General features: G+C 40.9%; 1 protein-coding gene across 2 annotated transcripts in view; it reads left to right on the forward strand.

Annotated features, from left to right (window-relative positions):
• Positions 1–13441, forward strand: part of SGTB (small glutamine rich tetratricopeptide repeat containing beta) — a 60633-nt gene that overhangs the window by 2235 nt on the left and 44957 nt on the right. For both annotated transcript variants that reach the window (XM_026455343.1, XM_026455347.1), the window contains exon 3: positions 8752–8855. In XM_026455343.1, the coding sequence (XP_026311128.1) occupies positions 8752–8855 (104 nt within the window). The remainder of the gene's footprint in view (positions 1–8751; positions 8856–13441) is intronic.

The raw sequence follows: 13441 nt of genomic DNA on the forward strand, positions 1-13441 counted from the left end.
CTAATAATTATACCACTAGTAAGATCTGACCAGTGCCTAATTTGGAACTTGAAATGAGAGCATTTCACCTGTGTTTTACATTAACTTTAATATTGGCTTCAGTAATCTGTAAAGTTGAACAGGACGTAGGTGATGGCATCGTGTGTTTCCTCGACACCATCTTTGTTCTTCATGTTTATGTGTTACAAAATTTAAATTCAGTACAACCATAACAAGGTAGAATTCGGAAGATGGGCTTGTGGATGTTCAGTGAATCTGGTGTCCCTGTGGCCTAAAGTCTTTTATTTATTTATTTATTTTTTGAGACAGAGTCTGTCTGGCTCTGTCACCTAGGCTGGAGCGTAGTGGCACGATCTCGGCTCACTGCAACCTCCACCTCCTGGGCTCAAGTGATCCTCCCACCTCAGCCTCCCAAGTAGCTGGGACTTCAGGAGTACACTACCACGCCTGGCTAAGTTTTTTATTTTTTTTTGTAGAGACAGAGTTTAGCCATGTTGCCCAGGCTGGTCTCAAACTCCTGGGCTCAAGTGATCCACTCACCTTGGCCTCCCAAAGTACTGGAATTACAGGCATGAGCCAGCCCTCCCAGCCCTAAAGTCTTAATTATTGCAGTAAGAGTGCATTTGGAAGAACTTAATAAATAACAGTATAGTTTAAATTTCCCATCTTGAAACTGCTTCTATAATTTCAACAAGCACTTCCCTGTGAATATGCTTTTAGGAGGTGGAGATGAAAATTGGGCATTTGCTCTAAATCTGCTTGCAATCTGGTTAGATGATGTCTTTCCAGGTGGCAGTGAGAGGAGCAGGTGATGCACAGTTGGAGAACATTGCCATCAGTCCATTTAATGTTAAAGTCTTTTTGTTCTCCTTGATGATTAGACTATGTGAAGATACAGTTGATTGGTTATCTAAGGAGAATGTTAGTTATGATTGCTCTGTAGCAAACAGATAAATGCAGTCATTTAAGAAAAGATGTTTCTTTTCTAATCAAAGGCAGCATAAAAGTTTTAAGGGCCAGAAAGAAAATTGAGGGTTTTTTTTTTTTTTTTTTTTAAAAACCAAGATGTTATGTCCTATTTTTAGGATGGTATTCAGCCAAAAATATGTGCCTTCAGCTGTTTGTTATATATGGCAGTCAGAAAGGGTGCCAATTGTTTTTGACTGACCCCTATTTTTGACTCTGTGAGTCTAATTTAATTGAACATGAAATCATGTGGAGGTGTCTGCCCACCTTCTAGACATTTTTAAAAGCCCTGGGAAAGAAGCCTCAGTTCTGATACCAGCTTTACCACTACTGTGAAGCTGATGTATCATCAGCTTTGTCTTGCCATCAGATTATGTCACCTACTCCTCAATTGTCATCTACTGACATTTGCTTCGTTCCTTAACTAATTGTGGTTCCTGCTCACTGTCACTCTCTCTAGCACTACTCCTATTTAGTTCTTGGCAATTGCAATATACTGATAGATGATTATTTTAGTTCCCTGGCTCTCAGTTCTTGACCTCGTCCAGTGATCTCAAACACTTGATCATATTCTAGATCAGTGGTTCTCAACTCGGGGATGATTTTGCAGTATCTGGATACATTCTGATTGTCACAACTAGGTGAGGGGGGGTGGCTAGTATTACCGGCATCTAGTGAGTAGGTAGAGGCCATGGATGCTGCTAATGCACAGGACAGCCCTTCACAAGAAGAAATTACCTGATCCAAAAGGTCAGTATGTAGAGATTGAGAAAGCCTTCCCTAGACTTAATCATTACCAGAGTTGCATTCCTCCCCTAATCTCTGTCCAAAACATTTCACTTCCTGACTACTATTGCCTATCCTTCCAAGCTCACTCCCTCTAGAATCCCTACTCCAGCTATTCTTTGACCCAACTAATACCTCCAGTCTGTTCATCCCTCACCTTTTCCCACACCTCTTGTTACTCATCTTAAATTCCATGGTTGATAATTACAGTTATTCCCTCGTAACTCTTTCCCTTTCTTGCAAAGCCCGACTTTGTCTAAATCCAGCTCTCCACCTACTCTGTGCCCACCTACTCACACCCACTCATGTATATAGATGGAGCAAAACACACAACTTTGCTGACTAGTCCCACTTGAAATTCATGGCTCTGAACTTCAAGCAGCCCTTTAATGCTGTCAGGCAATCACACTCTCCGTTCCAAGTTCATTCGTACATTTATTTTCCTAGATGACCATTTTAACACTTTCTCATATCTTCTCAAACCCTCAAACCTCTTTCACTGTCCTCACTTTTAGTTGGTTACCTTGCTTTCTACTCCACCAAGAAAACTGAAATAATAAGAAAATAGCTGGGTATGACAGCACTCACATACTCGGCCTGCCTGCCTGTTTGCCTAGCTATTACCATAGGTGGACTATTTGCGTTCCTTTCTAAATGGAACCCCTCTACTGGTATACTAGATCCCATCCTGTCTCACCTACTCCAGGATATCACTCTAGTTATTTTTTTTTTTTATCTTATAAAATTTTCATACTCTACTGGATCATTTCCATCATAATATAAACTTACCATTATTCTCCCTTCTTCAAAAAAGCAAAAATAAACAGCAAATAATTATTTTACCATACTACCCCCAACCCATTACTGCTTAATTGTATGTCTCCCTTTGCAGCAAAACCATTTGAAAGAATTGTCTATGCTTGCTTTCTCCAAACCCTCTCCTTCTATTCTTCTTAAACCCATTCTGATTAAGCCTTTGCCTCTCTCTGTCAATCTATACCACTCTCATCAAGGTCATTAGTGATTTCTGTGTTGTTTAATTTAATGGTCAGTTCTCAGCTTTCATCTGAGTTATTAGCTGTCATTGATAATTTTTTTTTTTTTTTTGAGACAGAGTCTCGCTCTGTCGCCCGGGCTGGAGTGCAGTGGCCGGATCTCAGCTCACTGCAAGCTCCGCCTCCCGGATTTATGCCATTCTCCTGCCTCAGCCTCCGGAGTAGCTGGGACCACAGGCGCCCACCACCTTGCCCGGCTAGTTTTTTTTTTTTTTAGTGTTTTTTAGTAGAGACGGGGTTTCACCGTGTTAGCCAGGATGGTCTCGATCTCCTGACCTTGTGATCCACCTGTCTCGGCCTCCCAAAGTGCTGGGATTACAGGCTTGAGCCACCGCGCCCGGCCGATAATGTTGATGGTCATTTCCTCACTGCCCCCAACCCCACCCCCAGTGTATTTTATTTAGTTTCCAGGATACCTCATATTTTCTTGGCTTTCTTATCTCATTGTTTGCTTCTTTTCTGTCCCCTTTGCTGGTTCCTCTTCTTTTCCCTGACCTGGCGTACCCAGGATCCGCTGCTTGATCCTCTTGTTTTCATTATCTATACCCATTTCTTTGGTGATATCATTCAGCTTCTTAGCCTTAAATACCCCGTATCTATATGCTATTTCCCAAATTTATGCCCTCAGCTCAGACCTTTCTCCTGAAGTTCTTCTTATATATCCAAGTACCAACTAGATATCTCCACTTGCATGTCTAATAGGCATCCCAAATTTAACATTGCCAAAACCGAACTTCTGATTCCCCCACCCAAAATCTGTTCTATGTGCAATTTCCCTATCTCTGTTTATGGCAGCTTCATCTTTTCTGTTGCTCAGGCCAGAAACTTGGGTATCATTCTGGACTCTTCTCTTTCTCAAACACTCTGTAACTAATCATTCAATAAATCCTGTCAGCTACACTTTCAAAATATGTCTAGAGTTTGACATCTCTTATCATCTCCACTGATATCACCTCTGGATAGAACTAACTATTTTTTGGCTGTTTTAGTGTGGCAGCCTCTAACTGGTCTCTCTGCTTCTCTTCTTGCCCCTCCATTGGCTGTTGCAAACACAGGCATCAGGGATCTTTACGAACAGAGTATGTCAGTTTCTATCATTTATCTACTCAAAACGTGACTTAAGTAACATGACTCCTCATGTTACTTAGTCATTGTTTAAAGGATCTATATAATTTGACTTCTGTGACATATTTTTTACCTCCTCCTCCCCTTTCTCATTTGGCTTCAGCCATATTAGCTTTCTCTTTATAAATGTACCATATCCTCTTGCCTATGGGCTTTTGATCTGGCTGGTTCCTCTGCCTGGAATGGTCTTCACAGATAATGGTAACACTCCCATCTCCTTCAAGTCTTTTTCAAATCTCTTTTCTCGGTAATGCCTACTTTGAACTCTCTGTTAAGCCTTTAGCTGTGGGCCAGAGGTGGTGGCTCACACCTGTAATCCCAGCACTTTGAGAGGCCAAGGTGGGCAGATCACCTGAGGTCGGGAGTTTGAGACCAGCCTGGCTAACATGGTGAAACTCCATTTCTACTAAAAATACAAAAATTAGCCAGGCGTGGTGGCACACGTCTGTAATCCCAGCTACTCAGGAGGCTGAGGCAAGAGAATAGCTTGAACCTGGGAAGCACAAGTTACAGTGAGGCAAGATTGTACCACTGCACTCCACTGGGCAACAGAGTGAGACTCTGTCTCAAAACAACAACAACAACAAAACCCTGCAACTGCTTTTCTGCTCAACTGCCCACACTCTCCATCCTCCTTACCCTTTACTACCCGTTTATTGTTTATGGTCCACCTCTCCATCCCCTACTAGGAAGTAAACCCCAAGAGGTTAGGGATCTTTTCTGTTTTATTCACTGATATGTTGAAAGTGTCTAGAAAAATGCTTGACACATGATAGGTGCTTAATAAATATTTGTTGAATTGAATCCAATGGTCTTGGGCATTTGCCTTAGTTGGTTTGGATCTTAGTTTCTAAGTCTATTTGGTAGACATACTTGCCTCCTTGCAGCCAATATATTTGTGAAGAGAATCTGAGTCAGTGAATGGCAGGTACATAGCATGTGAAAACTTTTGAATTAAGTGTTATACAGATGAGATGTGGTATTACTGAATAGAATTCTTCACTCACCTTTCTCTATCAGTACCAGACTATTTTTGTTTGGTGTTACAGTGGAACAATAAGTATATATAGTATTTCTTTAGATTTTGTGACTTATTCCTGAATGTCTGTTATTTTAAATAGGAATAAATAGGAATAGGTTCTTCTAAAAGGAAGATCAAATGTCATAATCTCTTTGATAAATGAGAATCTTGAGGTAAATGTAAGTTAAATTGTTGTACCCAGGTTATTTAATTTTTTCGGCCTGAATCAATAAGGATAATGAGACAGTCCTGAGTTCCAAGGCTGTGGTTAGCTTTGTTCACTAAATCATATGCCTTTCTAAATATGTGTTATTGTTGAACACTATACATTTTGGCAACTAGGTTTACTTATCAAAATAGAATTGCGTTTAGGAAAAAAAAAAAAAAAGCCACTTCCTTTAGGGATACTTAATTGTATCTAGTATGTGCCAGATCTGTGATGTGAGGTTAATGGCAGCAGAGATAAAGAAGGTGGACTGGACTGCCTTAAGAACATAGGGCATAAAATACCTCAGAGTTATCACATGGACTTTTCACCTGTCAGTGTTTAGCTCTGAAGTTCCATAATTTAGTGTTTTGCTAGGGGCTTGGTTGGGTACTGTCCATCTTTTACAAGGCCGTAAATTAATTTTTTTTTGGTGGGGAGGCAGATAAACACTCTCTTCCACAGATTTCATTGTTTTTATTTCCTCCAAATTCAAATGTGACTTTCACTGCAAAGAAGGCAGTAGATTAAGTTGATTGAGCGTCTACCTTTGCCAGACCCTGTTAAAGGGGTCTGGCAAATAAAGACAAATAAGATGTAGGCCCCGCTAGGGAGAAAAGACTTTAAGGAAAACAAGATGTAGACTGTTTAATATGGGAAGACAAACATTTAAGTGCAATAATACAGTGTGATAAGTACAATAATGGAAACATGTACAAGCCACATGGCAAAGTATAGGAAATGACCAATCTGATCAAGAAGAGAGGATGTTTATCAAGAATAAATATATACACATACATACTTTTTTTTTTTTTTTTTTTTGAGACGGCGTCTTGCTCTGTTGCCCAGGCTGGAGTGCAACGGCACGATCTCAGCTCACCACAATCTCCGCCTCCCAGGTTCAAGTGATTCTCCTGCCTCAGCCTCCCGAGTAGCTGGGATTACAGGCGCCCGCCACCATGCCTGGCTAATTTTTTTTTGTATTTTTAGTAGAGACAGGGTTTCACCATGTTGGTCAGTCTGGTCTTGAGCTCCTGACCTCAGGTAATCCACCCTCCTTGGCCTCCCAAAGTGCTGGGATTAGAGACATGAGTCACTGTGCCTGGCCACATACATTATTATTATTATTACTACTGTTATTATTTTAAATAGCAGTCTTCGTGGCAATGAGAGCCTATTTTCTTGTGGCCCAGTGTTTTAAGTGCGAGTACAACTGCTTGGTAGGAATAGAAAGGGAGAGAATAGGGATGGGTCAACAGTAGTAGGGCTTGGTAGGAATAGAAAGGGAGAGAATAGGGATGGGTAAACAGTAGATTATTTTGTATCTAAAAGACCCTTTGACTTTTTATCATTGGTAATTTAGTTTCTTCTTAAATCCTTCTCTAAGGACAATTGTTCTGTGATTACTGAAAGTAATAGTGTTTCTTTTATGACAGAGGTAATTTCCCCAGGACTGCAATTCATACATAATGTATCTTTTAAAAGTCACATACAAGTATAAGGGAATCTACTCCACACTGTCTGGAAATACACTGGGCGTTTTGGGTACATTCTCATCTCATTGAGCCAGGAGTGAATTCCTTTCCAAAGGTGAGCACTGTCAGGATGAGAATCTGCTTCCCTTCCCCTCAAAGGGTAATTGTAGAGAGGAACTATTAACTACCTGCTCCCATTTTCTCAAATCCCAAGTTTTCTCTCTAATTCATTCTCAATGTTCCTGCCAGACTTTTAGTTCTAAACATAATTTAGTTATGTTACTTTCCTTTACTAATTTATTTAATGGCTCTCCATTTGCTCATTTCTTGAAGTCTAAATCTTTTTAAAAATGCCATTTCAGGTGGCTTGTCATCTACACAGACTTCTTTTGTTTTTTGAAGACAGAGTCTCACTCTGTCACCCAGGCTAGAGCGCAGTGGAGTGATCTCGGCTCACTGCAACCACTGCCTCCTGGGTTCAAGCAATTCCCATGCCTCAGCCTCCCGAGTAGTTGGGATTACAGGGGCATGCAACCACATCCGACTAGTTTTTATGTTTTTAGTGGAGATGGGGTTTCACCATGGTGGCCAGGCTGGTCATGAATTCCTGACCTCGGGTGATCTGCCTTCCTCAGCCTCCCAAAGTGCTGGGATTACAGATGTGAGCCACCGAACCTGGCCTCTAATGACAGACTTCAAACATAATCCCTCACCATGTCTTTCCATCCACTGTATACCCTAGCCATACCAACCATTTATTTTGCATACAATAAAAATAGACAAGGCCCCTATCACCATTTAACATGCTTTATATTTTGCTTATATATGTTGTCTTCCTTTATTAAAATATAAGCTTTATCATGTAGACAGTGATTTTTTTGTTAGGTTTATTACTGTTTCTCTACCACCTTAGACCAGTGCCTTACACATAGTAGGCACTTGGCAAATTTGCATGGATGAATGAATTTTTAAAATCTATCTTCACATGAGTACACCAGGATTAATATTAAGTGCTTCTTCCTATGTGCTGGGGGCTATGTTCTGTTACTATTAGTGTTTTTAATTAATGGAGAATTTGGTTTCTCACATTTTTTTTAAAAAAGAGAATATTTTAGGTTTGTAGTGAGAGTACTTTTTTTGTTTTGTTTTTGTTTTTGTTTTTTTGAGATGGGATCTCAACCCAGGCTGGAGTGTAGTAGTGAGATCTTGGCTCACTGTAACCTCCTCTTCCCAGGCTCAAGCAATCCTCCTACCTCAGCCTCCTGAGTAGCTGGGACCATAGGTGTGCGCCACCATGCCTGGCCAATGTTTTGTATTTTTGGTAAAGATGGGATTTCTCCATGTTGCCCAGGCTGGCCTTGAATTCCTGAGTTCAGGCAATCCACTCTCACTGGCCTCCCAAAGTGCTGGGATTACAGGCATGAGCCACCACACTTGGCTAAGTTGTTGTTATTGATGACTTGCTCTTTCTTTCTGGTAGCCTTCAACAAGAATATGATGTAATACATATATTGAGAAATTATATTCTAGACAACATTTTTCCTTAAGTGAGGAATAAGAAATCAAGTTGTTGCCAGGTGTGGTGGCTCATGCCTATAATCCCAACACTTTGGGAGGCCGAGGTAGGATGATCACTTGAGCCCAGGAGTTTGAGACCAGTCTGGGCAATGTGGCAAGACCCCGCCTCTGCAAAAAAATTTAAACAGTTAGCATGTGGCTCATGCCTATAGTCTCAATTACTAAGGGAGCTGAGGCGGGGGGATCCCTTGAACCCAGGAAGTCAAGGTAACAGTGAGCTATAATTGTGCCACTGCATTCCAGCCTGGCCACAAAGCGAAACTTTGCCTCTCAAAAACATTAGGAAGAAAGAAAGAAAGGAAGGGAAGGGGAAGGGAGAGTGCGAGGGGAAGGAAGGAAGAAGGAAAATCAGTGTGTTTTCCTTCGATAGCTAGTCTATAAACAGAAATTTCTTTGCAGCTGAACCAATGTTTTCCTTATGTTCTGTGATCAAAATACTGAATTTCCATACATTGCAGTTCTATCAGAAAAAAAAAAAAAAAAAACTTGTTTTTTTTTTTAAATTGCTAATTGTTTTTTACTATTAAAATTTATTTTAAGTTGCAATTCAGTGCTTGGAGACAGTTTTTAAGATCAGCCCAGAAGATACACACCTAGCAGTTTCACAGCCTTTGACGGAAATGTTTACCAATTCCTTCTGTAAGGTATGTTGTCATTATTTTTCTCATTATTAACTGATATAAATAGGACTACAATTTTATGTTAATAGGTTGTTAATAGTTGAGGGGCCAGGTATATTAACTTCATCCTGTATATAAGGTAAATTGTCTATATGGATATAATTGGGTGTCTAAAATGTAACTCATTTAATGTGCTTTAGATTTTCATATTGATAACTATTTTCATCTTCTCACTTTTTATATTTAATGATATGTATTAGTCGACTTTTAAGTTCTTTACAGTATCTGAGTATTTTTTTTTCTTGAATGTCATTTCAATGAATCTGAGTATTTTTCGATTTCCAACATCTGAATTGATGTTTCCCTAAAACGTGGAATACAGCTTTAAAAAGTTTTAATGTCTAGGAAGCAGCCATGTGGAAATAGATTCATCTGGAATTGAATCATCGTTTCTGAAGCAGAAGTCATCAAATTTGCCCATTGATGGGGCTCCTTAAAACAGGGAAAGGTTAAGGGTCACTGGGCAAAACTAAGACTGTAATCCAAGTTTGCTGATCCCTGTTCCTGGGGACTATTTATACATGGTCTTGGGTTTCTGGCCTTTTCAGGAAACAGACCATAAGACTGAAAAATGCTAAGGTTAGTGAGTTTAGGGCTCTCACGTGTGGGTTGAACTCCTACTTGTTTCTTTGTTTTGTTTTTTTCTGAGGCAGGTCTCTCTCTGTCACCCAGCCTGGAGTCTAGCGGTGTGATCATGACTCATTGCAGCCTCAACCACCTGGGCTCAAGCAGTCCTCAATTCTCCCACCTTAGACTCACAAGCAGCTGGGACTACAAGCACACACCACTACACCCAGTTAATTTTTGTTTGTTTTTGGTTTTCAGTAGCGACGGGGTCTTGCTTTGTTTGTTTTGTTGCCTGGGCTGGTCCTGAACTCCTGAGCTCAAGCCATTATCCTGCCTTGGCCTCCAAAAAGTGCTCAGATTATAGCCGTGAGCCACCACACCTGGCCCCACATGTTTCTTTATGACATTTTGGTGCCTCATGGGCTCCTTTTGTTTTTCTAACTCCATTCTTGAGCTTTAGTATATAATGAAGAATTCTGGAGTGAAGCTGAAACATATCTTGCACACTTGAGTCTGGAGTGGACATTGCTGACAATACCATACTTGACTGTATCCTCCAGGCTCTGTTTCTAGAACTTCTTGGGGAGAGGTTGTTAGAGTTGCAGTGAAGATGGCAACTTGGCAGTAAATCATTCCCTTTTATTACACTTGGGAGAAAAATAATGCACTTATACATTAATTCATCAAACAGATGAATTCTTATTGTGTGACAAGATATAAGGAGATAGTAACGTTTATCTCTGTTCCTCATCAGGGAATGCCCTTTTTCTTCCCTTTGGTGATGGTGGGCTGTGGTTCTTTCATTGACTGGGCCTGTGGCCCCCTCAGGGAACCCTGTTTCAGTGGCTAGATATGGTTATGGCTAAAGCAGACCTTCTTTGCTGTCAGATATATGAGGCCTGTGCTTGAGACAGTTTTAGATTTGCTCACTCTTTAGCTACTGTCACCATTGACTTAATACTGAAGATATTAGAACTTCTTTTTTTTTTTCTTCTCAGGAAGCTCTAATTGACTTTTACCCACTGTTTGAATAAAGCTTTTTCTTTATTTTGCTGTATCTCCCTGATTGCATTTAATTATAAGAAGTTTGTTGGTCACTATTGTTAAAATACAGTTTACTGAAACTGGCTGCTGAAAATATCTGCAGTTGTGTTATATGTGGTATCATATTACATTTTTTTTCTTGTTTTTTTTTTTTTTTTTTGAGATGGAGTCTTGCTCTGTCGCCCAGGCTGGAGTGCAGTGGTGCAATCTCAGCTCACTGCAACCTCTGCCTCCCAGGTTCAAGCGATTCTCCTGCCCCAGCCTCCTGAGTAGCTGGGACTCCAGGCATACGCCACCATGCCTGGCTAATTTTTTTTTTTTTTTTTTTTTTGAGACGGAGACTTGCCCTGTTGCCCAGGCTAGAATGCAGTGGCACGATCTCAGCTGACTGCAACCTCCGCCTGCTGGGTTCAAGTGATTCTCCTGCCTCAGCCTCCCGAGTAGTTGGGATTACAGGCACCCGCCACCGTGCCAGGCCCTGGCTAATTTTTGTATTTTTAGTAGAGACGGAGTTTCACCATCTTGCCCAGGCTGTTGTTGAACTCCTGACCCCATGATCCGCCTGTCTCGGCCTCCCAAAGTGCTGGGATTACAGGCATGAGCCACCGCGCATGGTCTCATAATTCTTTAGTAGTCTTATTTTACAGCTATGGCTTCATTCCATATATGTTTGTTGACAGAGTATGGCAGAGAAAGTGTAAAATTCACTTGAAATAGCATCAAGATTGTTGTAATTAAAGAAATTATTTGTCTCACCAAGTGCACTTGATTGTTATATTGGTCATTTTATCTTTAGGATACTGCTTTTCTATTTTTTTCCCCCAATTATGTTTATATACCAAGTGGATTCATTCCCTTTATTTAAAGTAGGTAGCTCTTGCCCCCCCATGGTGAACTGCTCAAATTTATGCAATGAATATGATAATTAGTTTTCTTTTTTTTTTTTTTTTTTTTTTTGAGACGGAGTCTCGCTCTGTCGCGCGCGGGCTGGAGTGCAGTGGCCGGATCTCAGCTCACTGCAAGCTCCGCCTCCCGGGTTTACGCCATTCTCCTGCCTCAGCCTCCCGAGTAGCTGGGACTACAGGCGCCCGCCACCTCGCCCGGCTAGATTTTTGTATTTTTTAGTAGAGACGGGGTTTCACCATGTTAGCCAGGATGGTCTCGATCTCCTGACCTCGTGATCCGCCCGTCTCGGCCTCCCAAAGTGCTGGGATTACAGGCTTGAGCCACCGCGCCCGGCCAGATAATTAGTTTTCAAACTATAAAACAGTGGCAATTTTGGCAAATAATTTAGAAGGATTGGGAAGACAGAAGAGATTATAATCTATTTTTTAATATGCTATTTTTCTGACCCCCAAATCGCTTTTTCCCGTGTATAAAGTGCATAGGCTTATTGGAAAATTTAAAATACAAGGGACCCTAAAGCCAAGTACTGTAGGATGGTAATGTGTCTTTGAATTATGTTTAGATCCTGAGTAACTACAGTCAGTTTTAAGTAGTGACCTCTACTTAGGAAGGTTCTCATTTTGTTTCTATATTTTTATTCAAGTATTTTATGCTTAGGAAAACTGATTAGTAGATAATGATTTTTAAAAAAATAAGGACAAGACCCATATATTTGTCAGTGATTTTTTACTTGTGAATATTTATGTCTAATTTGCAAAATATATTTCTGATGTTAGAGCTATCAATTTTGTGGAAACTCTAATCAAGACAAAGGTAATGATGAATATAGACCACAGTACATGGGGCTGGGCATGGTGGCTCATGCCTATAATCCCAACACTTTGGGAGGCCAACATGGGAGAATTGCTTAAGCTAGGAGTTTGAGACCAGCCTGAGCAACATAGGGAGACCCTATCTCTATAAAAAATTTTAAAATTACTCAAGTGTAGTGGCACACGCCTGTAGTCCTAGCTACTCTGGAGGCCGTGGTGGGAGGATCACTTGAGCCCTGGAGGTTGAGGTTGCAGTTAGCCATGGTCACACCACCATACTCCAGCCTGGGTGACAGAGTGAGACCCTGTCGCAAAAACAAACAAACAACAACAACAACTGTATGTATGTATGTATATTACATAGGTCAATGGCTACAAATTATGCTTCTTTAAAAAAATGATAGACTGATTTATGAACTTCAGAGTCAAGTTTAAAAGCAATACAATTTTAAAAAGATCTTTCAAAAATGAAAAAACATACTGTGTTCCCCATGCCACTCAAGATTTTTCTAAATCTAACATTTGGTTTTCATAAACACCTGTAGTTTGAACCTTATTAATGGAAAATTGGTGTTGGAATGATAGTAGGTACTAAAGGCAGGGATTTTATAGTGTTTTCTTTTCTTTCTTTCTTTTTTTTTTTTTTGAGAAGGAGTCTTGCTTTGTTGCCCAGGCTGGAGTGCAGTGGTGCCATCTTGTCTCACTGCAAACTCCACCTCCCGGGTTCACACCATTCTCCTGCCTCAGCCTCCCGAGTAGCTGGGACTACAGGTGCCTGCCACCTTACCTGGCTAATTTGTGTGTGTGTGTGTTTTTAGTAGAGACAGGGTTTCACCGTGTTAGCCAGGATGGTCTCGATCTCCTGACCTCATGATCCACCTGCCTTGGCCTCCCAAAGTGCTGGGATTACAGGCATGAGCCACTGCGCCTGGCAGTGTTTTCTTATCTTGTAGTAAAATTAATATATGTTCATTGTTTTTAAAAAGTTGGGGCCAGGTGTGGTGGCTCATGCCTGTAATCCCAGCACTTTGGGAGGCTGAGGTAGGCGGATCACGAGGTCAAGAGATCTAGACCATCCTGGCCAACGTGATGAAACCCTGTCTTTACTAAAAACACAAAAATTAGCAGGGCATGGTGACACGCACCTGTAGTCCCAGCTACTTGGGTGGCAGAGGCAGGAGAATTGCTTGGACCTGGGAGGTGGAAGTTGCAGTGAGCCGA

This window comes from Piliocolobus tephrosceles, chromosome 4 (assembly GCF_002776525.5).
Source record: "Piliocolobus tephrosceles isolate RC106 chromosome 4, ASM277652v3, whole genome shotgun sequence".
NCBI classification, from domain to species: domain Eukaryota; kingdom Metazoa; phylum Chordata; class Mammalia; order Primates; family Cercopithecidae; genus Piliocolobus; species Piliocolobus tephrosceles.